The 25,711-nt window shown below is 49.2% G+C and overlaps 1 protein-coding gene across 3 annotated transcripts in view; it reads right to left on the reverse strand.

Annotated features, from left to right (window-relative positions):
• Positions 1-25,711, reverse strand: part of AHCYL2 (adenosylhomocysteinase like 2) — a 76,871-nt gene that overhangs the window by 15,577 nt on the left and 35,583 nt on the right. Inside the window, exons 1-6 of one of the 3 annotated variants that reach the window (XM_061467930.1) lie at positions 20,530-21,126; positions 11,580-11,688; positions 7,756-7,899; positions 7,231-7,331; positions 6,106-6,208; positions 4,935-5,029 (exon numbers count right to left, since the gene is read on the reverse strand). In XM_061467930.1, coding sequence (XP_061323914.1) covers positions 4,935-5,029; positions 6,106-6,208; positions 7,231-7,331; positions 7,756-7,899; positions 11,580-11,688; positions 20,530-20,580 — 603 coding nt within the window. In that variant the 5' untranslated portion in view covers positions 20,581-21,126. Of the gene's footprint in view, positions 1-4,934; positions 5,030-6,105; positions 6,209-7,230; positions 7,332-7,755; positions 7,900-11,579; positions 11,689-15,847; positions 16,002-20,529; positions 21,127-25,711 lie in introns of those variants that run through there. The other 2 variants (XM_061467929.1, XM_061467928.1) reach the window with 2 other exon arrangements.

Raw genomic sequence — 25,711 nt, forward strand, 5'->3', positions numbered from 1 at the left:
TCACTGCTCCGGAGATCCAGGAAGGTCTGCTGGGACCAAAAAGGGATCAATCACAAACTCAAATAATTCCTAAGCAAGCCCCTGGTTTGGCATCTCAAGTACCACATCGTGACAGTGTAGGTGAGACTGTTCTGCTTGGCAGTTCAGAGCAGGAGCACTGCTTCACTGAAGGTGTGCTGGAAAGGCAATGGTCAAACATGGCAGAACTTGAGGTTTATAACGACACCAGAAGAAACATCAAAGCTAGAAAGCACGGGTGGAAAAGCCTTTGAATCATGAAGAGTCATCAGCTTTTCTAATATAGCTGCTAATGGAGAAGAACAGAGGAGGATAAGGATGGAGAAGGAAGAAAATGGAGGAGTAGGAAAATGGAAGAGGAGGAAGATGGAGAAAGGAGGAAGATGGAGGAGAATGGAGGAGGAGGAGAATGGAGGAGGAGGACGGAGAAGAATGGAGAAAGAGGAGCATGAAAGAGAATGGAGGAGGAGGAGTATGAAGGAGAAGGATGGAGAAGGACAGAGAAGGACGGAGAAGGATGGAGAAGGAGGATCATTTGGGTAATTCCCTCCTGCATCTCAACACACAGCTGTACCCAGGGAGGGTGTTGAGCTCTGAATGCTTCAGAGACCCACCGGGGTACCATAAAGAGGTGTCTGGGAAAGAAGGCACAAGGAAAGGAAAAAATCCCAAACATGTGTGTTTCCCCAGGTCCTCCTGCCATCCAGATGGCCACAGGTGGCCCAAGCAGGTGGGAAGTGTGACACCTCCTGTTAAACTTCGAGTCAAGAAAAGACAGGGAGCAGATTTCAACAAGCGGATGGTGAAGTGCCAAGGACCTGAGCTTGCTGAGACCACATTGCCCCTTATCATCATCATCACTATCATCCTCTTTGCATGTTTCCTACACAAACGTCAAAGATTTCTGACTGAATCATCATCATCATCATCATCATTCTACTTGCATGTTCCCCATCATCATTATCGTCTTCTTTTCATATCCCCTCCTCCACCACCAAAGACTTCTGACCACATCAAAATCATGCTCCTCTTTCCATTATCCCTACATCAACTCAAAGACATCTGACTGAATCATCACCATCCCCTTTCCATGTTCCCTATCATCATTAGCATCCTCTTTGCATATTCCCTACACCAACGTCAAAGACTTCCACACCAGCCCTTATTAACCCACTGGTGTGTTGTGTGTGTCCTAAAATGAAAGTGTCAGACCTGGGCAGAAGCATCTTTGCTCACTGGCCGGTACTGGAGCTCAGCAGGACCTTCTGCAGCCCATGTCTGCAGCTCTCCCACCAGCACCTGCAGCCAGCCAGGAAAGATTAATACTCTCTCCACGCTCCTGCAGTAGAAGCCCCCTTGTGGGCACAAAGATGATGTTCCTGAGCTTCGAATGCTGGAGAGGGACTTCATCAGGGACCAAAGGGACAGGAGAAGGGGTGATGGGTTCAAACTGAAACAGGGGAAGTTCAGGTTGGAGATAAGGCAGAAGCTCCTCCCTGTGAGGGTGCTGAGGCGCTGGCACAGGGTGCCCAGAGAAGCTGTGGCTGCCCCATCCCTGGCAGCGTTCAAGGCCAGGTTGGACACAGGGTTTTGGAGAAAGCTGCTCTAGTGGAAGGTGTCCCTGCCTGTGGCAGGGGTTGGAACGTGGTGAGCTTTAAGGTCCCTTCCAACACAAACCCAGTCTGGAATTCTATGATTTGCCATGACATGACATGGTGGCTTCATGGAGCCACCACACTGACATCCATGGGCAAGGAATGCTTTGTACCATTACAACCTTTTTCTCTCTAAAGGGCAGGATTTTCCACTGAAAGCACATGCTGTGGTTTCCAGCTGCTCCTCCATGAGTGTCTGGAGAACATGTGCTGTCCTGCCAGAACAGAGCACACATCTTCCACACAGACCCAACCCCTGAGTCTCCAGGAACCCCCAGATCCACTCCCATTAACAGGTTGGGAAGCGCAAGCAGTGAAGGGTTAAGTGAGCTGAGCAGCTCTCCTGGGCAGGAACTCAGCAGCCTGGCTCCCAGGATGTCTTCATTTCATTAATCCCCATTTAATAGGACCCATAATCCTCTTTCCAAGAGAGAATTCAGGGGTTGGCAGTTTCCTCTTTCCTAGGAGGGCAGGAGATGAGAAAACCCAGCACAGATCAGTGCACGAACCAGTTCTGGATAGGAGGTCACCTTCATGTAGCAACCCCAAACAGCCAAAGGCAAATCCCCTTCATTCCAGTTCTTCCCAGGCAGAGTTTTTTGGGGATAAAGCACTTATTTGATGTGCAAAGAGTATTTTGTGCAGAAAAGCAGCAGTTACAGGCGTGGGCTTTGCTCTGCCTCTGGGTGCTGCTGCCTGACACCCACCCTGAGAGGCACCATCTGCAAACCAATGTTCCCGGTGGTGGTTCATCAACCTCCCTCTTGATTTTGGCACTTCCATCTGGGAGCAGAGCATGCTGGAGTCAGCACACATGTAAAAACATCCTCCTGCCACCCCAGGGCTGCAGGGATATCTCTGTTTGGAGATGGGACCATCCTCTGACCCAATACCAGGAGGTATCCACAGCACTACTCACCCTGAATTGTTATGACTTATGACAGATTTGGTGTCTCCATATCTCCTTGGTAGATGTTTCTTTCAATGCTTTTCTCTCTAAGTCACCAATTTCATACAGCACAGAAGGGCTGCAATGTTTTCTCCAGCAGAAAATCTCTGGCTCTTCCATGAAAGCAACTGATGTCCCAGGGTGCCATTTACAACCTTCTTAAACGCATCTAAGAGCCCACTGCCACAAAATGTCTCACCCTGTCCTGCTTCCAACTCTGTTAGAGCAACAGCCTGCACCACATGGTTGATCTTTCCAAACCCAAGCTCATTAAAATCAGCTGGGATTAGCTCATAAGCATGGTTGAAAATAACCTGGTTCAGAAAATGAACTGGTGGAAACACAGGGAGATGAAGGAAGACCTGGATGGAGGTGGCATCAAAATCCCTCAGTGGTCCTAGATTAGATTATGCTGCCAAGGAAACCAAACTCAGATTCCAAGGAACCCAACTCTGAACCATGTCTTCACACAGACAGGAATCTGCTTCCTCTGAAGGTCTGTAATCCCATCAGGAAACCCAAGGTGACTTTTTCTGGACACTCTCAGTATTTGTGGATAACTGTTACCATGGGCGAGCACCACACAGAAGCCTCACCATGGAATATTCAGGGGTTTGGAATGTGAGACATCCCTATTTCTCTGCATGGGGTGTAGCTCAGCTCTATCCTGCCTTGCAGTGCCTACCTGGACACAGGACTGGTGGGGGCCAGCAAAGCAATGCTCAGGGTGCCCAGAGAAGCTGTGGCTGCCCCATCCCTGGCAGTGTTCAAGGCCAGGTTGGACACAGGGGCTTGGAGCAAGCTGCTCTAGTGGAAGGTGTCCCTGCCCGTGGCAGTGGGTTGGAACTGGAGGAGCTTTAAGCTCCCTTCCAACTCAAATCATTCCATGGCTCTGTGAAAAGAGATCAGATTTAGGTTTATAGAAAGGACGTGGACTGTCAGGAGCACCAGCTCAGGCTCAGCCCTACAACCTGGGAACATACCTCCTTGATCCAGGATATTTGGGCAAATTCTGTCTCAACAGGAGAGAAAAAATATGATCCATGCTCTATAGAGCTGCCACCAGCACAAGGAGAAGAGTAGGTCCATCGTGCTTCAGCCTTGAGACCAGATGGACAAGAGAGGCAGATTTCCCCTTGCTTCTCTGGCCACGTTTGTCAGCTCCTCTCTTCTGAGGACCCATATGAAGAAGATCCTTTCCATATCTCTTCACCAAGTGTCCAACGTGCTACTTCTTAATCTAATAATGTGGACCTCCAAAATCCAGTGTGCATATCTTTGGGAACTGTTAGATCCAAGGTCTTTGGCGCTCCCCATCTTCTGTGCTCCACAAACAGGTCCGAAAATACACTAATGGCTGAAGACACATCCCAGAATCAAGAGGTCCGAAGAGATACTGTGAATGTATAATATGTGTATTCTGGTACACTGACCTCTTTAATTACCGTCATTTTTGAGGAGAAATCACTCCTCAATAGTAATAAGAAAGCTGCCATTGTGTCTAGGCTCAGAGTTGTAGCTTAGGGGTGCATTTCTTGACATTCTGTGAGGAAATGAGCAGGTGGAGAGTGGAAGGGACAGAAAACCCACCTCAAACAAGCTGATTTTGGCAAACAAACCATACAGATACTCCCCTGTCTTCCACCTTTCAGTAATTGTCATCTAATGTAGGTCATAAGACTCAAAACCTGTCAGGAAGCATGATGAAAGCAGCACATTTGACTGCTGCAGATTCCTCCACTCACCCTGATTTCCCTAGAAAAAAGGGCAGAATCAAGCAGCAAAATAGAGTTGGGTACCTGAGGCTTTGTTTTAATATGGTAAGAGCAGGCTTAAAGTGTAGAAATCACCTCAAAATCCAACTTTTGTTCAGAGAGACCTTAAGGAAAATCACCTCAAGCAAAGCTGTGAATTGAATGGAATATGGTGACAAGGATTTGAGCCCTTTTCAGACCACAGTGAGTTTGAGCTGCTTTCGATAAAGTGAGTTTGGTTGTAAACTGGAAGCAAAACAAGCACCTGGTAAGCTCTGCACTAACACAGCTGCGCTTATGTATAAAGCAGTTCAGCAAAACCTTGCTTGATCCACATGCAGCAGTTGTTGAACCCACCTTCTACATCTGAGATAAGTTAATCTCTGGCAATTCACAGCTAATAGTAAAACACTTTGAATGTAAGTGCTGTGCTCAAACCAAGCCTGAACTGCTAAGTTAGGTCTAGATTCACATTTAGACCATCACGAAACCCTCCTCCTCTTCTTTAGATGAGAGCTACCCATGGTTCAAAGCATCTTACAGCCAGCCTCGTCTCACCATGTTGGGCTGCCATCCTTCAACGTTAACGCAGCGATCGATGCACCACCAGAAGTCATCTTCAGATTCTCCCTTCCAGGCGAAGACAGGGAACCCTGGCACAGAGAAGAAGATGGGTGCTAACACAGCCTTAGCCAATCCCTTGGGATCAGCTCTCCCCTATGTCCACATGTGAGGAACCTGGCTCCTGACACGACTGCAGTTCTTGCTTGCAGTCTGACTTTTCAACATCTACCTTCACATCGGAGACACACACTGAAGGCAGCAGAGAGGAGACAGCTTCAGCCTTCCTAAATTTCTTCGTCTCCCCCAGGGAAAAGCTCTGGCCACCAGCTGGGAGGACAACATGATCTCAAGGGTAACAGCTGCCCAGAGAAACTGTGGCTGCCCCATCCCTGGCAGTGTTCAAGGCCAGGCTGGACACAGGGGCTTGGAGCAAGCTGCTCTAGTGGAAGGTGCCCCTGTCCGTGGCAGGGGTTGGAACTGGAAGAGCTTTAAGAGCCTTTCCAACCCAAACCAGTCTGGGATTCTATCTGTTTGCAATTCAAGCTTTCACTTCAAGTTAGATGTTTTACCTTCCTCTCAGGCACATTACCCATAGGTTAATTTTAATGTATTCTAATTCATGAACAACTGTTATTCAGCTTCAATGAGCAAGACATGGAAGCTGGTGGCTTTGGCTTCTTCTGTGTCTCCAGCTCTCAGGTAAAACCCCTGGCCTGACCCAGGCAAAACAGGATTTGGATTAAGGCACCTCTGAAGTGAGCAGGAACAGGGACAGCTTGTTTTGTGTATTATATCCCCCCAAAATTCTCTCTTTAGTCAAAGTTATGACTCAAATGGACAGAAATGAAATCAAATTGAGCTTTGTTTCTCTTAGCAGAACTCCCAGTTTCATGTAGCACATTCATCAGGTAACATGCATTAGGATCATTTGTACTATGTATGCTCATGCTCCAGAGAAAAGTCATTCTAAGATTTCCAGATCAGGATGGTCTGAACAGACCATCTGGAAGGACTGATCTTGAGCTTTCTACCCCCTACAGCTTTATTCAAAAGCAACTAAAATGAAGGGAAAAAGAATTTAAGCACTGATAAGTAGACTAAATATGATGGGAGAGGAAGAAATCCTTTTAAACCCAGAAAGATGCAAGTGGGAGATATTTCCTACCGCTCTCAGCAAGGGCAGCAGCCACTTCGTTGAGGGTAGAGTAGATGTTGCAGGCAGCCCACCGGCACTGAGCACCCAACGCACCAAGAGTCTCCATCAGGACCTGGATTTAAACAAAAATAACCAGAAAGAACAATGTAAAGAGCAATACACAGTGCACAGAGCAACACACAACTGGGATTTCTACCTGATATTTACGGGAGAGCTCCTGGGGGGTATCTAAAGTTGGGTTTAAGAAGCATCAGGGTTGTTGGAGTTGCACAGAAAACATTTGTGCCATTACTTCCCTTTTTTTTTTTTACAGTTTTAACTGGATGAAGTAAGTCAGAATTCAAAGTATATTCTCCATGCAGCATATATATGTGTGTGGGGAAATATAAGTATGTATTTACGTAGATTTCAATCAGCAAAGCTCCAGATCTAGTCAGGGGAAAGCACTCCTGTCCCACATTTGGAAGAGAAACCACAGCTCTTAAACTGTGTAAATGCACTGATCACGGACCACAACATCCTTCTGCTTACGGGATGCAAGTAATTCCATTTCCTTAGTTATCACTACTCCAACAATGCCTACAGATACACAGAATCATGGAATGGTTTCGGTTGGAACAGATCATCCAGTTCCAACCCCTGCCATGAGCAGGGGACACCTTCCACTAGAGCAGCTTGCTCCAAGCCCCTGTGTCCAACCTGGCCTTGAACACTGCCAGGGATGGGGCAGCCACAGCTTCTCTGGGCACCCTGTGCCAGCGCCTCAGCACCCTCACAGGGAAGAGCTTCTGCCTAAGAGCTCATCTCAGTCTCCCCTCTGGCAGGTTAAAGCCATTCCCCTTGGCCTATCCCTACAGGCCCTTGTCCAAAGCCCCTGTCAAGCTTTCCTGTAGCCCCTTTAGGCTGGAGCTGCTCTAAGGTCTCCCCTTAAGAAGTCTTCTCTTCTGCAGGCTGAACATGCTTTACATCACCCTTAAGCTTAGGCTTAGAAACATTCACATAATTGACCATCCTCTTCTAACTGGTGTAAGCGACTGGACTCAGAGACCCCATCTCCCTGTGAACCACTTAGGGTCTATTTTGGAGAAGGAGCAGTGGGAAATCCCTGTCTGGAATTCATGGATGTGGTCTTACAGCCGTCTGTGCTGTAATGTGTGTGCAGCCCACAATCTTGGCACCAGACAGTGGCTTCTCTCCCTGAGCTCTCTTCCTCAAAGCCATCAGTGCAGGCATTTCTGAAAGGGAAAACAAAGAAGGAAGTCCATCAGTGGGATGGGAAGAGGGATGAGCAGACAATAAAGACCCAGCATAATTTCTTGCCGTCCAACTTCCTCAACATGCACTGCCTTTGCTATGGATTTCTGGACACTATCATGCTAAATGAAACATACGTGATGGGTTTCATCTTCTCTACTGATTTTAACAACATGTATTTGACTATAAGGTGTCCTTCAGGAGTTGGTTGGTTGGAGCTACATGACATAACCCTGCAACTCCTTCCCATCCCACAAAACCCCTTAGAAGTTTCCCATCTCCAACAGGAACCGTGTCCAGGAATCACCAATACACTGACCCTCACAAGAAGAGGATTTGGGGGAAAGAGGAACCCCACAGGACAGCATAGGACAAGGTGGAGCTTGACGAATGTGCCCCCTTTACCTTGCTCAGCGATTTCAATCTCCCGGCGCCCAAATTCGGCCTGCTTGATGTTCTTCACACAGAAATCACTGCTGCCTTTGGAGTTCTTCTGCTGCTTGTCTCGGGGGGAGGTCTCATCATCAGAGCTATCTGTGTAGGAGGCAGCTGGAGGAGGAAAAGGAGGTCAGCAACAGAACACAGCATTCCCTAAAGCAGTGGAAGGACACAGAGATCTACTGAATGCATCCGTGGATGTGCTTCTCCATGGGCACATGGCAGCTCCCTCCATCCTCAGCTGGGATCAACTTTTCTCCTTACAATGAATGTATCTCCACAGTCAGCTTTTACCTGTAGCGAGTTCTTTATTCTCATCTACCTCTAGTTCAACACCACACCAGAGGTAATTAGATTGAGCACTGCCCATGTCCTCCACAGGCTCATCTCCTCATGCTTTGCAGCTCTTCTGCGGCCTTCTCCCATCTCCCTTCCCAAATGCAAAGCCTTTACAGCTTTAAGATAGTTATCAAAAATGCCTATTCATGTTCTGAATACTTCCAAAGCATGGTGGCATTCCCAGTTCCTGGATTTGCTCAATTTCAACACTCCTCAGTAAGGGCAATGGCTGCTTTGGAGGCTCACATGGGATGCTGGGAAGAAACTTCTTCATCAGGAGGACAACACATTGGCAGAGGTTGCCTGGAGAAGTGGTGGCTCCATCCTTGGAGGACTTCAAGAACTGGTTAGGGAGATCCATGGCTCAGCTGATGCTGTGCTGGCAATGTCCTGCTCTGAGTGGGCAGGGATGACCATGGTCATTCCTTCCAACCAACATCTCTGCACATCTGCAGACAGCTCTATCCAGCCCCCTTGGATTTTTCACCCCAACTCAAAGCCTCATCTACACAATCATCCCCCGTTTCTCCTGAAACTGCCCTGAAGTTTTACTCCAAGTCTCTACCTTCTGCCTCGTGGTACTTCTAAACTGGACATGAGAGACCTGGCATCAATTGGTCACAGCAGAAGAGGACCACCTTCGTAGAGCAGCACTATCACTGGAGGTAGCCAATATTACACATTGCTACCAAGTGAGGTGCAGATGATGATGAGTTCTCCTTCTTCCACAACAGGAAAGAAATGGTTGAAACTTTGCCTAGGAAACATTGCAGAGTCAAACTCAACAGCTATTGGCCGGAGTTGCTCCATGTGTGAGCTAGCTCCATTCCCAGGCAGTCTCCAACAGGGAATGATCTACACCAAACACCCAAGGGATTTGTCAGTAGAGATTCCCAACCTTCTACCCCAATTCTGTGCCAAAGGAATTAACAGGAAGGGTGAACATGGGAAAAATGGCACGGACCCATGGATAGGACCTACCATAGGACAGGATCCTATCAACTACCCCACCAGCACTCCCAAAGAGCTACAACTCTCCAGGGCATACAGACCTCAGATCTGATACCAAGAGAACCTGGAGTAGAGGCAGATCACCTCTACCCAGCATTTCAATGGCTCTGGTGGCATTTTCACACCAGAGAACCCCAAACCAAGGAGTTAACCCTTCCCCCATCATGGCCATGGATTTATCATTCCCAGAGCACCCACCAAGCCGATTACTTTCTCTTCTGGCTTGCATGAAGCACTGGAATGATGCCAAGGAACGACAGCTTAGCGCTGGTGCTGTCGGTGTGCCAGGCTCCAAGGGACCTGCTCACATCATAATCTGCTCAGGGAGGAGAATAAGACATTGCTGGAATTCCTCTCCAGAGACTCCATCCTCACCAGCATGGGCAAGTCCAACCCTGCAAACTGCACACTCAGCTTGGATTCAAAGTTCCACAACAGCTTTGGAAGGACCAGGAGCCTGGCTTAAGGACAAAAGAGCACCTTGTATAATACCAAGCTCTTGTCTATCAAGGACTACAGAAGAAAGGATGAATTAGTTAAAAGAAAATTGTTTCCTTGAAGACAGCTGATCTGTGCAGAGGCTTCTTTAAAACCACAGATCTTGAACCACTGATCTAAGATTCAAATTTAAACATGAGAGATTTAGGTTAGAGATAAGGGTTCAGTCTGGAGAAGAGAAGGCTCAGGGGGCACCTGATCACTGCCTACAACTGCTTGAGAGGAGGATGGAGCCAGGAGGGGCTGGGCTCTGCTCCCAAGGAACAAGGGATGGGACAAGAGGAAACGGCCTCAAGCTGCACCAGGGCAGGTTTAGATGGAGCTGAGGAACAATTCCTTCCCCAGAGGGTGCTCAGGCATTGGAACAGGCTGCCCAGGGCAGGGCTGCAGTCACCGTCCCTGCAAGTGTTCACACACCGTGGAGACGAGGCCTCAGTGCCATGGGTTAGTGGTGGCCTTGGCAGGGCTGGGAATGGTTGGACTGGATGATGTGAGTGTTTCTTTCCAATCTAAATGATTCTTCCCCTCCATTCTCATCTCTATGCTCTTCCTTCTTCTTTTCCAACCTTTTCCCATCCCAGGAGGGCTTAATGTGTTGTTCTGACTGAGCTACTGCTCAGCCCTGAAAGGAGAATGACAAATATCCATGCCAAGAGGTACTAATGGGATTTATCTATCCATCTTACAACTGCTGTGGGGCCGCAGGTCTTCCATCCTGACTGCCAGTCTAGCAGCTTCATTAGGATGGAGAGATAATACTTTCAGGAGCTAATTAATTGCAATTGCTGATGCTTTTATGGGAGATGTGAAGTATAATGGGTGGAGAATTCCCCCAAATTGCTCCAAGTTCTTCCAGCTGTAAATTAGGAGCCAACAAGATGATATGAGCTAGGCTAATCAGTCTTCAAACATGACAGTCAGAAACCATGTCCTGCTGATCAAGTATCAGATGGAGCTGGAAAACCTCCAGGAATGCTATATCAATCCCAGACTTTGTTAAAGAAGTCTAACCATAAACTCCAGCTTGAACCAGGCTACCCAAGACGACATTACAAACATAAGCCAAGTGAATTACAAAGTGCATACGAAGCCCATGCTGATGTCTCTATGGAAAGGATGCTTCTCCTAAAAGCCCTCTGGGTGGGAATGCAGCCACTGCAGGGGTTACCCAGGTTTTCCTCAACCTTGGGGGGTTCTTCTAAGCCTCTGGAGGTTCCTCCACGCATGCAAGGCAGCGTGAAAGAAGCAGCAGCAACCCAAAAGCTGGGAAAGGAGACAAAGAACAGCCGCTTGTTCCACAGGAACCATGGTGAAGACATGAGACTGTGCATGTGGCTTTCACTGTTCTGTGCCCAGGATCAGATCACAGCCTCCAGCAGTTGTATCTCCTGGAGACAAGCACCTGCCTCTGCTGGAAGCAGACAAGACCCAATAGTAACGGCTTGTCCACCTTTGCTCTTCTAAAGCTGAAAATGTGAGAAGCTTGTTGGTCCTCATCCAGCATGTTCTTCATGTAGCAGGACACACGTGTGGCCTTGAGATGTCACTGCTGCTCTTCCAAAGACTCCAATTTCATGTGCAACGGGTGAGTTTAAGGCTAAATCTGTGTGGGATCCATGCGGGTTTATTCAAGAATGGGAAGGGAAGATAACATGGAAGCAAAAGACAATGGGAAAACTGTTTTGCTGTGCCTGGAAGGAAAAGGAAGGGGAAGAGAGGAGGAAAAGCAGCAGCAACTGCACATGAGGGTTATAAGGAGATGTCAGAAGAGTTTAGAGCACCAGAGTAACTCAATTTTCTACCCAACTACACATAAAGATGAGGTTCCATGCCTTCCCTCTGACATTACTAACTACACCGCAGCTGTGGTTCATCCTGGAGCAAGAGGCAGGACAGGCCCAGCGGCCTGCAGAGGTGGTGTCACCAGAGCCAACATCACCCACCTGAGCTGTAGCTGTCTGTGGAGCTCTGTGAGATGGAGCGGGACAGCGAGCGGCGGCCGATCTTCGTCGGGCGCTTGTTGAATTCCTGCTTTTGGTCAGCAAACTGGATCTGTTCAGAGACATGGATAGCTCAGTCAGGTGGAAAACACAGTCTGAGACAGATCAATCTCAAGGTCCCAAAGCCTTGAGCAGACACCGACACCATCTCAGTCATGGGTTAAATCACAATTCCTATAGGGACAGGGTATGCTCAATTGACTCTTCATTTAGTATCAGACCCTCCACAGGTGCAGCATCCACAGATTTGGCTTCCAAATACCTTAATGCTCTCTTTTAACTAGACAAATCAGAAAGCTTCTCCACACCAACTTAGGTTACTTAACACAACAGAAGCTCCGTTAGGGCCACCAGCATCTGCAGAGCTGATGCAGACACCGACCTATCTCCCACCGTTTACTGTGGTGACCAGTTTGAGATGTTCCCTAATTGCTGTATGAAACACATAAAGCAAAAATAACACTTCAAGTAACAGATACCACTTCTGTCTTAAGAACCAGCTGAGATTAGGTACATACTCGAGGCTGTTGTGACAGTTGGGAGCATGGATGCCTGGAGAACACAAGTATTTGGGAGTATTGTATTGAAGAGGACACAACTTTATACAAGTTAAGACATAAAGGATAAAGTGTGTAAATGAAGTGATACACAGGCTGGCAAAGTGTAATTATCCAAGTTGAAGAGCACCTGCACTATCATTCACCAGCAACACCTACAATAACACCACAGCCATGGACCCAACACCAATGTTTTGGGGCATTTTGTGTCTATCCTGTTGCAGTGGAGCTCGTTTCATTGCTGTGGGTGACAAACAGCAACCTGCTCAACTGGAGATGAAGACTCAAGCCTGTTTCCATGTCAGTCATCACCAAGGAATGAAGATTTCAGATTCCAGATGAACATCTGTGAAGCCCCAAGACCCGCAGTGGGTTTAGGAGCAGCTGAGCACAACCAGGCTAATGCCCCATATAAAATGCTTTGTGTGAAGAACAGTAAACCAAGGCACTGCTTGTGCAGGCTGATGAGCTGCGAGACCTTCCCAGCTGAGAAGGAGGATCCCCATGAGCATCTGCAGTGAGATGCTGCCAGCCCCAATTTCACTTCACCCTGTTTGCTTTGCAGGTAGAAATGTAGTGATGGAATCCCAAAGTGGGCTCAGATCATGGTCAGAGACAGCTCATGGATTCCTGAGAGGGAACTCCTTCGTTATTTGGAGAGGGCCTGTAGGGCCAGGCCAAGGGGAATGGCTTTAACCTGCCAGAGGGGAGACTGAGATGAACCCTTAGGCAGAAGCTCTTCCCTGTGAGGGTGCTGAGGCGCTGGCACAGGGTGCCCAGAGAAGCTGTGGCTGCCCCATCCCTGGCAGTGTTCAAGGCCAGGTTGGACACAGGGGCTTGGAGCAAGCTGCTCTAGTGGAAGGTGTCCCTGCCTGTGGCAGGGGTTGGAGCTGGAGGAGCTTTAAGGTCCCTTCTAACACAAACCAGTCTGGGATTTTGTGAAATTGGAAACATAACTTTCAACTGCAAATCTCCTTGGACTTTGCTATGAGTAGAAACTGACTCCATCTGATCCAACAGGGTTAAGTATTCACGTCCCCAAACACTAAAGCCTTTAATTGAGTGCATTAACAACCCCTTGAGGGTATTTTGAGTAGTTTTGTTTAAAGGAGTCATCAAACCAGAAAGAATTTGATCCCATTCTGGGAACTCCAATTTAAGCTCGAGCAGTGACACTTGACAGTGCCCTTGAGCAGGGCTGGTGATGCTCAGTTAGTACCTGGCTTTCAGGCCACCAAGTAAAGGACAAAGGTGAGGAGGAGGGGGCTCTCAGGTGGCTAATGCAGGGTCCCCTGTGAACCCAAATGCGAGCTGGCCCAGGGACAGCCATTCCAAGCTGCTGGAGCAAGGACCTGGGAGAGGATTTGCAGCAGCACATGGGGGCTTGCTCCTGCTAATCTTAAACCAAACAAGAGAAGGACATTGGCTCAGGAAACACACAGGGGAGGGAAAACCCCCCCACATCAAACTCAGATTACAGCCAGGAGTCGTGGTTCCACCTCTGATCCTGGTGGAACTGGGTCTTTGCACACACACCCCCCAGCTTTCTTTATATCCCTTGCCTGAGAAGCTGTTGGCCTGAAATCACCTTATTTTGGAGGGGTTTAGTTTAGGTTCTGCTTCCTGTAAAGCAAATCCCTCGACAGCTCAGCAGCTTCATCAAACATCAGGGTATTTGAGGGAGCTGATGTTCCTGGCAAAGGGAGATGGGCTGGAAGTGTAGCAAAAGAGGAATAATTCCTATTATAATTAATATTTCCCTTTCCAACATCATCTCTTCAAGGACATTCAATGCAATTATTTCAAGTGATACATTAAGACTGGGAATTGCATTCAGAGCTCTCAAAGTTGTACCACAGCCAAGACCCACAGGCAGGGATGTGCCAAAAATCAACCATAGAATCCCAGACTGGTTTGTATTGGAAGGGACCTTAAAAGGATGGGGCAGCCACAGCTTCTCTGGGCACCCTGTGCCAGCACCTCAGCACCCTCACAGGGAAGAGCTTCTGCCTAAGAGCTCATCTCAGTCTCCCCTCTGGCAGCTTAAAGCCATTCCCCTTGGCCTGGCCCTACAGGCCCTTGGCCAAAGCCCCTCTCCAGCTTTCCTGCAGCCCCTTTAGGCACTGGAGCTGCTCTAAGGTCTCCCCTTCAGGAGCCTTCTCTTCTCCAGGCTGACCCAGCCCAGCTCTCTCAGCCTGGCTCCAGAGCAGAGCTGCTCCAGCCCTCGCAGCATCTCCGTGGCCTCCTCTGCACTCGCTCCAACAGCTCCACGTCCCTCTTGTGCTGCTGCCCCAGAGCTGGATCAGGACTGCAGGGGGGTTCTCCCCAGAGCACAGCAGAGGGGCAGGATCCCCTCCCTGAGCTGCTGCTCACGCTCTGGGGGTGCAGCCCAGCACATGGGGGGGTTCTGGGCTCAAGAGCACACTGAAGCCAGGTCATGGGGAGCCCCTCCTCAGCCAGCACCCCCAAGTCTTTCTCCTCTTGAACCAGACTTTACAATAAACCCTGCCCCCACCCCTTTAAGGGTTTCAACCCTTTAAACGCTGCCACAGGAGTGGCTCTAGCTGAACAAGGCACTGACTGCCAAGATGGAAGGAAGCAGCAGAAGAGGAGGCCAGGTCAAGGCTCAGGTCTGATCTTAGGTCACCACCACCTTTTGCCTTTATCCTCTGAGTAACAAAGACAGCGGCACGGACACTGGAATTTGATTTGTTCAGGATATCTTCAGTACCAATGCTGTTTCGTATTCCATGGCCATGTGAAGGGAACAAGGTACCAGTAGGAATAAACCCTTAAGCCAGTTCTCACAACACGTCTTTGGTTTTGAGTTGATATCTCAGCAATGCACCCTCCATCCCGCCAGAAGGAGAAAACCAGACCTTGCTTACCCAGACCAAAACTCTGGCTTAAATCCCTACCAAATGGCACAAGGCAACTGATGGCACAACACAACACAACACACCATGTTGCAGCCTTGCTTTAAAGATGGGGGCATTCAAGACAGGGACCAGAAGCATGATTTGGCTCCAGGCTGCACTCATTCAGCTCACACTGAAACATTTCTGAAGGTAAAGCAACTTTGCCCATCTAAAGCTCAAAGGAGAGGCTGTGAAGCCGCTGAGGGCTGCAGCAGCTTGAATTTAGGAGTCCAACCTGTTCTGCAGCTACGCAAGTGCTGCTGCTTTCAGCTTGCAGCAGGAATAAACCCAGTTGAAGCTGCAAAGCTCACCTGCAGAGGCACAAGGGGTTAATGGCTTCTAATTGCAGGTGCTCATTACATTTCACATGAGTTCAGTCTCACTTCCACCTGGGGTTCCTACCACAAAGAGCTGCTCTATGCTCCTTCACCGCGCTCCAAGTCTCATCATCCGAGGTTTTCCTGGGTTATTTCCCTACTCATGGACTCCTCCATCACGGTGCTCTGAAGAACAACCCTGGAGAAACATGTTTGCCTCAACACTTCATCACTTCGAACCTCCTGCTTGCAAGGGAAATGAAGTGATCTGGGGATTGGGATTTTCTCTAAGTAGGGGGGAAGTCAGCTCCAGAATGGGGGAAATAGGAAGGAAGAGAGGGGGGAAAGAAGGATATAAAGAGAAACAAATGTACTTTTAGATAGAAAAGTGCTATTTTGGTACTAAATAGTGCCCTCACCTGGGCTTTAATCCCTGAGTCCCCGTTCACGTTGTATTTCTTCTTGCTCAACATGACGGCACCAGCGCAGCACTTCCGCACCGTGTCCCACCAGGACAAGGGCTGTGCCCCCATTTATAGCTCCCAGCCCTGCCGAGCCCGATCCTGCCTGCTCTGGTTTCAGCTGCAGGGTGGAGGGAAGGAGGGAGAGAAGGAGGGAGGAGGGATGGGGAATTGCTGGGATTTGCAAACAACCTTTAGTTTGGCAGGAAAGGACCCTAAGATGCAAAGAGGCATTACACCAAACAAGCCCTACTTGTGTTTTAGGGTGAATTACAGAGTTTTCCTGACCTCCAAACACTCCGTGTCCGTGTTCCAGGTGGCCTGGCTGGTGTGTGCATAATAATAGCTGGTTTAGAGAGCCAGAACATTGCCCTGCTCACTGCAATTTACTTGCTAATCAGGCTCCTTTCAACCTGGGCTCTCCCCCTCCACTTTGATTTTCCCCAATGGCAAATGGTTCCATTAACAGAGACTCATTAGGAGAAAATTAACTAATGAGGAACTAAAACAAAAAGGCATTTGTTAGATAGCAAGGGGGGGGGGGGGTAATTATGTTGGCCCCCTGTGGCAGCAAGTGCAGAGTTTGTCCTTGGAAGGGTCCAGACTCTGACACCCACCTTGCTGTTCCCATGTTGGACCATTCCTTCTAGAATCCCAGACTGGTTTGGGTTGGAAGGGACCTTAAAGCTCCTCCAGCTCCAACCCCTGCCACGGGCAGGGACATCTTCCACTAGAGCAGCTTGCTCCAAGCCCCTGTGTCCAACCTGGCCTTGAACACTGCCAGGGATGGGGCAGCCACAGCTTCTCTGGGCACCCTGTGCCAGCGCCTCAGCACCCTCACAGGGAAGAGCTTCTGCCTAAGAGCTCATCTCAGTCTCCCCTCTGGCAGGTTAAAGCCATTCCCCTTGGCCTGGCCCTACAGGCCCTTGTCCAAAGCCCCTCTCCAGCTTTCCTGCAGCCCCTTTAGGCACTGGAGCTGCTCTAAGGTCTCCCCTTCAGGAGCCTTCTCTTCTCCAGGCTGATCCAGCCCAGCTCTCTCAGCCTGGCTCCAGAGCAGAGCTGCTCCAGCCCTCGCAGCATCTCCGTGGCCTCCTCTGCACTCGCTCCAACAGCTCCACGTCCCTCTTGTGCTGCTGCCCCAGAGCTGGATCAGGACTGCAGGGGGGGTCCCCAGAGCACAGCAGAGGGGCAGGATCCCCTCCCTGAGCTGCTGCTCATGCTCTGGGGGTGCAGCCCAGCACACAGTGGGGTTCTGGGCTCAAGAGCTCACACTTCATCACTTGAGCAAAGTGCAGGAGCAACCATCTTTCTGAATGCCTGGATTCCACAAGGCAGTGTTTCAGTAGTGGCAGTGTCTTAAATGTGTTCTTAGCCATGGATATTTGTTTGTTTTGAAGGAACAAAGGGAGGAAAGAAGAGTTTTCTGTGTGATTAAATCCCATGAGCTCTCCAGCCTTGCTTACACCTTCCAAATCCCCCTGCACCAACCTTGGGACATAAAAGGCAAGTTCTGGAGCTGATTAAAATCTCCCAGTGTATGACAGAGCAGGTCAAGTCTGTGGTCTTCAAGAGCTGTCACTGCTGGGTTCCTCATGTGACAAACTGCCAGGGAAAACATCTCATCCATCCCTAGCAGTGCTCAAGGCCAGGCAGGACAGAGCCTTGGGTGGCATGGTCTAGTGTGAGGCACCCCTGCTCACGGCAGGGGGGTTGGAACCTGATGATCTTAAGGTCCTTTCCAGCCCAAAACATTGCATAATTCTATGATTCTATGCCAAGTGATAAGGTGAATTTAATTGTTATTTTGTTTAAATAAAAAAGTATGAAGATTGTAAGAGAAATGATTTCACAGTGTCTAGAATGGAAAGGACCAACGCAACTATTCTGATGTCTCACCAGGGCTTGCAGCTCCCAAACGAAACCTCCTCCTGCCCTCTCATCCCTATTCATGAAGGAAAAGCTGGTTTCCTCCAGCACGTGACCTGCCCAAGCCAGATACTGCATCTCCTGCTCCGCTTTCCCTTGTGAAACCAAAGATGTGCATGGAGAAATGGGGTGCTGGCATCTCAAAGGCAACTGAGCATGCTGAAGGCCAGGCTGGACAAGGCTTGGAGCAAACTGCTCTAGTGGAAGGTGTCCCTGCCCGTGGCAGGGGGTTGGAACTGGATGAGCCTTAAGGTCCCTTCCAACCCAAATCAACCTGTGATTCCATGATGCTTGAAACAATCGGCAACCATCAGCTTGAACAACGCAGGCAGCTCCTGTTCTGCTAATCCACCTCCCAGATCATATCACTTCAAGAAAGGGACTGTCCAAACTCATTTTTTCTATAGTTCCACATGCCTTAAACTAATATGTAATCCTGACAGTGCTGCTCACTGAGCCAAAACTTTCACTGGAGCTCAAAGTGTTTAAGATTCCAGTTCTCCAGGCGAAAGGTCACATGGAACCCAATTCTGGGATTAACACAAACACTTAACCCTTTGGCATCTTCCTTCTGGAAAACAGCTTGAGGATGTGGAGTTAAGGCTGATTTTTAACCTGCCAGAGGGGAGACTGAGATGAGCTCTTAGGCAGAAGCTCTTCCCTGTGAGGGTGCTGAGGCGCTGGCACAGGGTGCCCAGAGAAGCTGTGGCTGCCCCATCCCTGGCAGTGTTCAAGGCCAGCATCCTTGCAGCCCCCTTCAGAGACTGAAGCTGCTCTGAGGTCCCCATGCAGCTTCTCTTAGTCAGAAAGTTCAGGGGTTTACCCAGTAAGCGAAGCACTCTGACCCCATATTTGGCTCACAGCACATTAAATGACTTCAGCTTATGCTGTTGCTCAGGTCTGTAAAACCCCAAACCTCTATATCACAGCCTTGATGCAGTTCTGAAGACCTAAAACCAATCAATCTCCTCTCAACCATTAGAACCACAGAACACGGAGAACTCATATTGTATCCTCCTCTTCCAAGAAGCAATGCAGAAGGGATTATTATTATCTTTTAATAATCCATTTTGTCAATATTTGGTTAATAACAAGAGGTGTCTGCAGTAAATGCTCAACCTTGGTGAGAACATCAAGACATAGAAGTCCATTTGAATAATGACCTTTAAAGATAATGAACATTTTAAAGCTTAAACTGATTATTTGTTGCAATGTGGCTGTTCAGAAACCACATGAAATGCAAATGTTACAACCCTGATTAAAACCATTGCTGCAGAACATGACCTTAAGGCCTTTGAGATGGAGCTGGATGTCACAGCAGCTTTAAAGCACGTACAAAGTCATATACCCATGCCGCAGGAGGAGTGCTGTGGCCATAAGGTCTATTTAATGTCATCTGGTCCTGCCCCAGCAGCGCCAGTTCCATAAAGGAAACTATTACAGAGGGAGACAGATCCATAGGGAGAAGTTTGCTGCTTGTTTTGCAGCAGAACTCCACGTTTTACGATCAGCACTGAGAAATCCACATTGGAATTCGCAGAATCCCTCACTGGTTTGGGTTGGAAGGGACCTTAAAGCTCCTCCAGTTCCAATCCCTGCCATGGGCAGGGACACCTTCCACTAGAGCAGCTTGCTCCGAGCCCCTGTGTCCAACCTGGCCTTGAACACTGCCAGGGATGGGGCAGCCACACTCCAACCTGAACTTCCCCTGTTTCAGTTTGAACCCCTCACCCCTTGTCCTAATTCAGTCTGTAAAAGATGAATGAAAAGCAGAATAAAGTGTAATCTTACCCAAATAAAGCTTAAAAACATGACGGGGGGGGGAATCAATTTGGATATAAAAGGGAATAGCGAAGTTTGAATCCTATCACCTTGCACAGGCTCTGCAGATAGAGATCAAAGCAGCAACACCTCTCCAGGAGCACAAGAACATCCACTTTTGGAGTGATTTCAGTATTTTTAGAACTACCAAGAGGGATGAGCTCAAAAATAGAAGTGGGAGATGAGAGCAGAGACCTGGGAAAGCGCAACAAACCCTGATGGAGGAGTTCAGTGCTTCTCAAGTACCATGAGCATTTCTGGAGCACAGGACACCTCAGAGAGCCTCGGGAGACCCACAGAGCTGCCACACAACCTCCTGCTTCCCGAGAAGCACATCCTGCTTTTTGGAGCAATGTCACTGTATTTTCAGCTGCTTTGGGAATTCTTGCCACCAGAGGCGCAAAGTGAGGTTTCGTATTTGCTGGTATCTCTCCTACCCAGTTTAACCACCAAATGGAAGCTGAGCAGCACAGTCCCCTCATGGGTGTCTTGTTTTAGAGGGTTCACTCCAATGACAGGATCTAAATTGATAATCAAAATTAAAGTAGGTGGAAAAAAAACAGGATCTGCTGTGTTGATCCTGATGAAATTCAAAGTCTCTTTGAGCTTTCTCCCTCTCCTGCTCCCTGCTGCTCCTGAACTGCTATAAAGATCAGTTCTTAATATGGGTGGTGGGGTGGCCCCTGGGGACCATTCCTCCATCACTTCTTCACCTTCAGCTCATGCTGAAGAACGATGCTGTGCTGGCAGGGGAGGACATCTAAGGGTCCTCATAATATCAGACTTTAAGGACCCTCATTCCAGCTAAACACCACCGCATCCCAAGGTGGAGATCTGAAGATCCCTCCTGACATGAAGCAGCCATCAGCTATGTAAGAAGCTAAATAACTCACCATCCACTCAGGGATATGGAAAGCAGAGGCATTGCTGTCCCACTTCTCCATAGGTGACACCCTCCGCACTCACATTTGTTTGGTAAAGGGGATGCAGCTGGATGCAGCGGGATGCAGCCAAGAAAGCTCCCTGCTCTTGAGCTGCTCACCAGGAGTTCATTGGACAGATCTTCCCCCAACTGAGGTCTTCGTTAGGAATCAGCCAAGTGTCCAGGGGGGAGATGAGCAGCTCAGTTCCTCATTTCTGGTCACAGTCCAGCCCTGGCTGAAGAGCTCAGATCCAGCTCATTTCTGCAGCCGTCATTTCACTGTCCCCGGCTCTGCTCCATGGTTGAGTTGAGATAAAACAGGATCAACCTCACCATGGCGTGGAGATGTCCATCCATCACCTACCTCTGTCCCTAGCACTGTGACACCATAATCCTAATGCCCTGGTCCATATAGCAGCAAGATCTAAGAGCTATACTTAAGTCTCCTGCAATGAGGACTATCACCATCAAAACTACATGCAACTGCAAATAAAACAGCATTTGGATTCCTCTAATGCTGAAGAGCTTCCAGCTGAAAGCTCCACGGAGTTAGAAATGAACTTCAGAACCCCGTGGCCTCGCAGAGAACCAGATGAATCATTTTAAGTGGTTCACATTTAGGTCTGAGGGACGGATCAGGGATGGAGCAGGCTGGTGGGCTGCAGCTCCCTCTGCTGAGCACACGCAGCCCTTGCTCTGCAGAAGGCAAACAGCACAGAAAGGAAGATCTTGGGGACAGAACAATCGCAAAGAGATCTCCTGCTCCTCCTCCAAAGGTCCAAAGCCAGCAGCTCTGCAACAGCCCGGACTGGGATACAAACAACATGTTGCCTCTTTGCAGTACTGAAGAGCTGAGTTGAGGTTTGCAATCAACTGACACCTCTCCAGTTTATAGAATCCCAGACTTGTGTTAGAAGGGACCTTAAAGCTCCTCCAGTTCCAACCCCTGCCACAGGCAGGGACACCTTCCACTAGAGCAGCTTGCTCCAAGCCCCTGTGTCCAACCTGGCCTTGAACACTGCCAGGGATGGGGCAGCCACAGCTTCTCTGGGCACCCTGTGCCAGCGCCTCAGCACCCTCACAGGGAAGAGCTTCTGCCTAAGAGCTCATCTCAGTCTCCCCTCTGGCAGGTTAAAGCCATTCCCCTTGGCCTGTCCCTACAGGCCCTTGTCCAAAGCCCCTCTCCAGGTTTCTTGTAGCCCCTTTAGGCCCTGGAGCTGCTCTAAAGTCTCCCAAGTAACAGATTCCACCCTCAGGGATTCATGAGCCACCTCTGACTGTTTTCTGAGCCCACTTTGGGATTTCATCACTACATTTCCACCTGCAGAGCAAACAGGGTGAAGTGAAGGTGGGGCTAGCAGCATCTCACCGCAGATGCTCATGGAGATCCCCCTTCTGGCAGCTCCTCAGCTTGCACAAACATTGCCTCGGTTTACTTTTCTTCACAAAAAGCGTTTCACTTGGGACATCCGCTGACACAACCCCCCCTTCCACGGCTTCCTCCTACGCTACAAAGAACTTGCTCACTTGTTTGTGAGCCACCTTCTTGCACTCCACCAGCAGACACGTTCAACTGGGCTCCCAGCACACCTGCATAGACAGAGGCAGCTCCCAGCTCCCTCCTCACTCTCATCAACTGAACTATTCAAACACTGGAGATGTTGGAGGTGCTGCTTCTGGCTACACAGGGTGGCAGGAGGCTGCAGGTGAGAACAAGTCCAAGAGGGGTGACTCAGCTCTGGGTACACACCCCACACAACCCAGGCTGAGCAGATCTGCTTTGCCTCCATCACTTCCTCAGCCCGGTAGAATAAACTGAGAGGATTTTGTTATTTTTTAGGGCCATATTTTCACTCTATTGGCAAACTCACCCCTCCAGACTGAAAGAAGCTTCCATTCTGTGCTGCCTTCAAGCCATGACATTCCCATGGACACCTTCCACTAGAGCAGCTTGCTCCAAGCCCCTGTGTCCAACCTGGCCTTGAACACTGCCAGGGATGGGGCAGCCACAGCTTCTCTGGGCACCCTGTGCCAGTGCCTCAGCACCCTCATAAACCTTCCTGGCTCTAAAGCAAACCCCATCTCAGCCCCCGTACAACAATCATACCTTCCAAAACTTCTTTTTAAGGTTCACCATCAGATGCTGTCTTACCTACTCTTACAGCAAAGGTTGTTCCTTACAACAGCTGCCACCACCACCAGCTCCAGGGACCTTCAGAGCCTAGAGCTGCAACAGACAGTCACAGGCAGCCTTATCCCAGACACTCCCTTAGGGACAGGACAAGGGGAATGGCTTTAACCTGCCAGAGGGGAGACTGAGATGAGCTCTTAGGCAGAAGCTCTTCCCTGTGAGGGTGCTGAGGCGCTGGCACAGGGGGCCCAGAGAAGCTGCGGCTGCCCCATCCCCAGCAGGGTTCAAGGCCAGGTTGGACACAGGGGCTTTAACTTTCACCTCTCCCTTCATGTGAGAGGGGAAGACACTGAAACCACACTGAAACAAACTCTACCTGATGTTCCCCAATGTTGCCTGTGGCTGGTGGCTTCTAACATCCATCACACAAATCAATATTCATTATTAACACTAAAGGATATCAGCATGGACCTGCTTGGAATGTTGCTCAGTGCTAAGGAAAAGCTCCAGGAGAAGTGTTAACAACTAGGAAAAGCTCTGAAAAACCTCCTTCAGCAGAGATGAAATGGTCCCCAGGCCAAATGAACCTTCCAGGCACTGAAAGCTAAACAGGAGCAAAACCCTGAGCAGAGAATCAGAATTATTGTTCAAATACGCCTAACTATGTGCTTTGATGTCTCTGCTGAGAAGCTGGGTCTAATTCAGTGACTTGCTTTGAGCGCTGTTGCAGCAGCATCATGAGAACAGGATGGCCCGTGGTGGAAGAACCAGGTGGTGAGAAATCCATGCAGGATGGAGGGCTGCATGAGCCTTGCTCAGACACGAGGGGGAGCGAGAGCCTGCGGAAAACATTCCCCAAGTTTAAGCCCTGAGCTGTGAAGGGAAATGGAAGAAAACCAAGAAGCCTTTGATCGGCTTCACGTGGGGGCATTTGTAGAAGCATCTTCCGACCTTCAAGCATGAGCTGTTTGGAGAATCAGTGGAGATCGGCAAGAGGTTAGTAACCTTCACCTATGAGTCCCTGTGTGCATCCTGGTGTCCCTGAGCTGATGGTAACACAACCTGGATGTCTCAAACTCTCCTAAAACCCTCACCCCTCGTCCCACTGTGGCACAACCCAATCAGGTGGGAGATGCCCTCCCAGCAGCACCCGGAGAACGTGGGATGCCTCCATTCTCCCAGTGCTGGTGTTCAAAGAGCAGGTTCTGAATTGTCCCATTTTAAGCCTTTCTGCCAAGTTAACATCAGCATTGTCTTTACAGGAGATACATAACTCCTACAGAACTTTCGGGTTTATGGAGTATCAGTTTAATATGAATATTGCTACAGCCCAGACTGTTAAGACCTTGGACTGAGCATTTCCATTATACAATCCCAGACTGGTTTGGGTTGGAAGGGACCATAAAGCTCCTCCAGTTCCAACCCCCTGCCACAGGCAGGGACACCTTGCACCAGAGCAGCTTGCTCCAAGCCCCTGTGTCCAACCTGGCCTTGAACACTGCCAGGGATGGGGCAGCCACAGCTTCTCGGGGCACCCTGTGCCAGCGCCTCAGCACCCTCACAGGGAAGAGCTTCTGCCTAAGAGCTCATCTCAGTCTCCCCTCTGGCAGGTTAAAGCCATTCCCCTTGGCCTGTCCCTACAGGCCCTTGTCCAAAGTCTCTCCCATTTTGCAATACTAGTGCACAAAGCTCTTCCAAGACTCCAGCAGTGGTTTTACAACCATTTTCACTCATCCTTGGGGCTATGTGGGTGCAGTGAACCAGGGAACAACTCAGGGCTCCAGCACAGCACAACAGATAGAAAGACAGTTGGTATTTTTAACACAAACAGGTCACCGCCTGGCCCCACAGGCAAGAAGAGTACAAGTTACTGCACGAGACAGGCAGCGTAAAGCAAATCCTCTTCCCCACAGGGGAAAACTACATTTGGAAGCTCTTCCCTTTTAGGCTCTTCAGTGACACCTACAGAATCTGCTCATATCAGCTCTTCACCCTCCTCACCTACTACAAATACTTACTAGAACTCACTTTACTGCCAACTTACTCCACTCTGGCAGCTCTGTCTCACCCTCTGCCTTGCAGAGGGCCCAATCCCTGCATACCCATAGCTCTGTTGACTCTGTGAACCATCAACTAAGCTTAGTTAAAGAGTGTGCAGAAACTAAAGGCTGGGCTTTAGTTTTAGGTAGGACGATCTCCAGTTAGGGCTGAAGTCCAAGCAAGGACCATCTTCACAGACAGGAGTAGCTCCTGGTATCATATTTAGCTACAATGGTGTAACTAATGTGTATATATTTAAGTATATAATGGTCTAGGTGTTGTGTATCTATCTACAAAAGATGTTGACTTGCACATGAGCTTCAAGGGACATGAGTTATTTAACAGCTACAAATCTCTTACTGAATGAAGATGATGATGAGGATGCTGCAAGGGCTGGAGCAGCTCTGCTCTGGAGCCAGGCTGAGAGAGCTGGGCTGGGTCAGCCTGGAGAAGAGAGGGCTCCTTAAGAGGAAACCTTAGAGCAGCTCCAGTGCCTAAAGGGGCTCCAGGAAAGCTGGAGAGGGGCTTTGGACGAGGGGGTTGGAACTGGGTGACCTTTAAGCTCCCTTCCAACCCACCCATTCCATGACTCCATGCAAACAAAGCCTATCTCCATAAGCAGATCCACATTTAGTCCCAGGAACGTCACACAGCAGAGCACGTCCCCTCCAGCTGTGAGATGACAGCAGCAGACTGATGGGGTTGTCTCACTGCAGACTCACTCCAGCTTCCCGCATCCCTGAGAAATCCCACCTCCCACACATAGATCCCGGGCTGCTGAGGGAAATGCCAACGTGCCGAACCGGAGCTGGGAATGCCAATCCTCAGTGCTGTCAGACAAAAGAGGGAAATGAAGTGAATGAGCAAAGCTTTAACCAGTGGACCTTGGTGTAATGAGAAACAGCCCCTGAACGTGTAATGACAGGGCATCCTTCCCTGGCTTTCTGTTTTCCCATGGGAAGGAAGCTATAGGGTCCGAAAA

Source organism: Pezoporus flaviventris, unplaced genomic scaffold (genome assembly GCF_033815535.1).
Source record: "Pezoporus flaviventris isolate CSIRO_AGI_PZ_B2104156 unplaced genomic scaffold, CSIRO_AGI_Pfla_v1 ptg000046l, whole genome shotgun sequence".
NCBI lineage: Eukaryota > Metazoa > Chordata > Aves > Psittaciformes > Psittacidae > Pezoporus > Pezoporus flaviventris.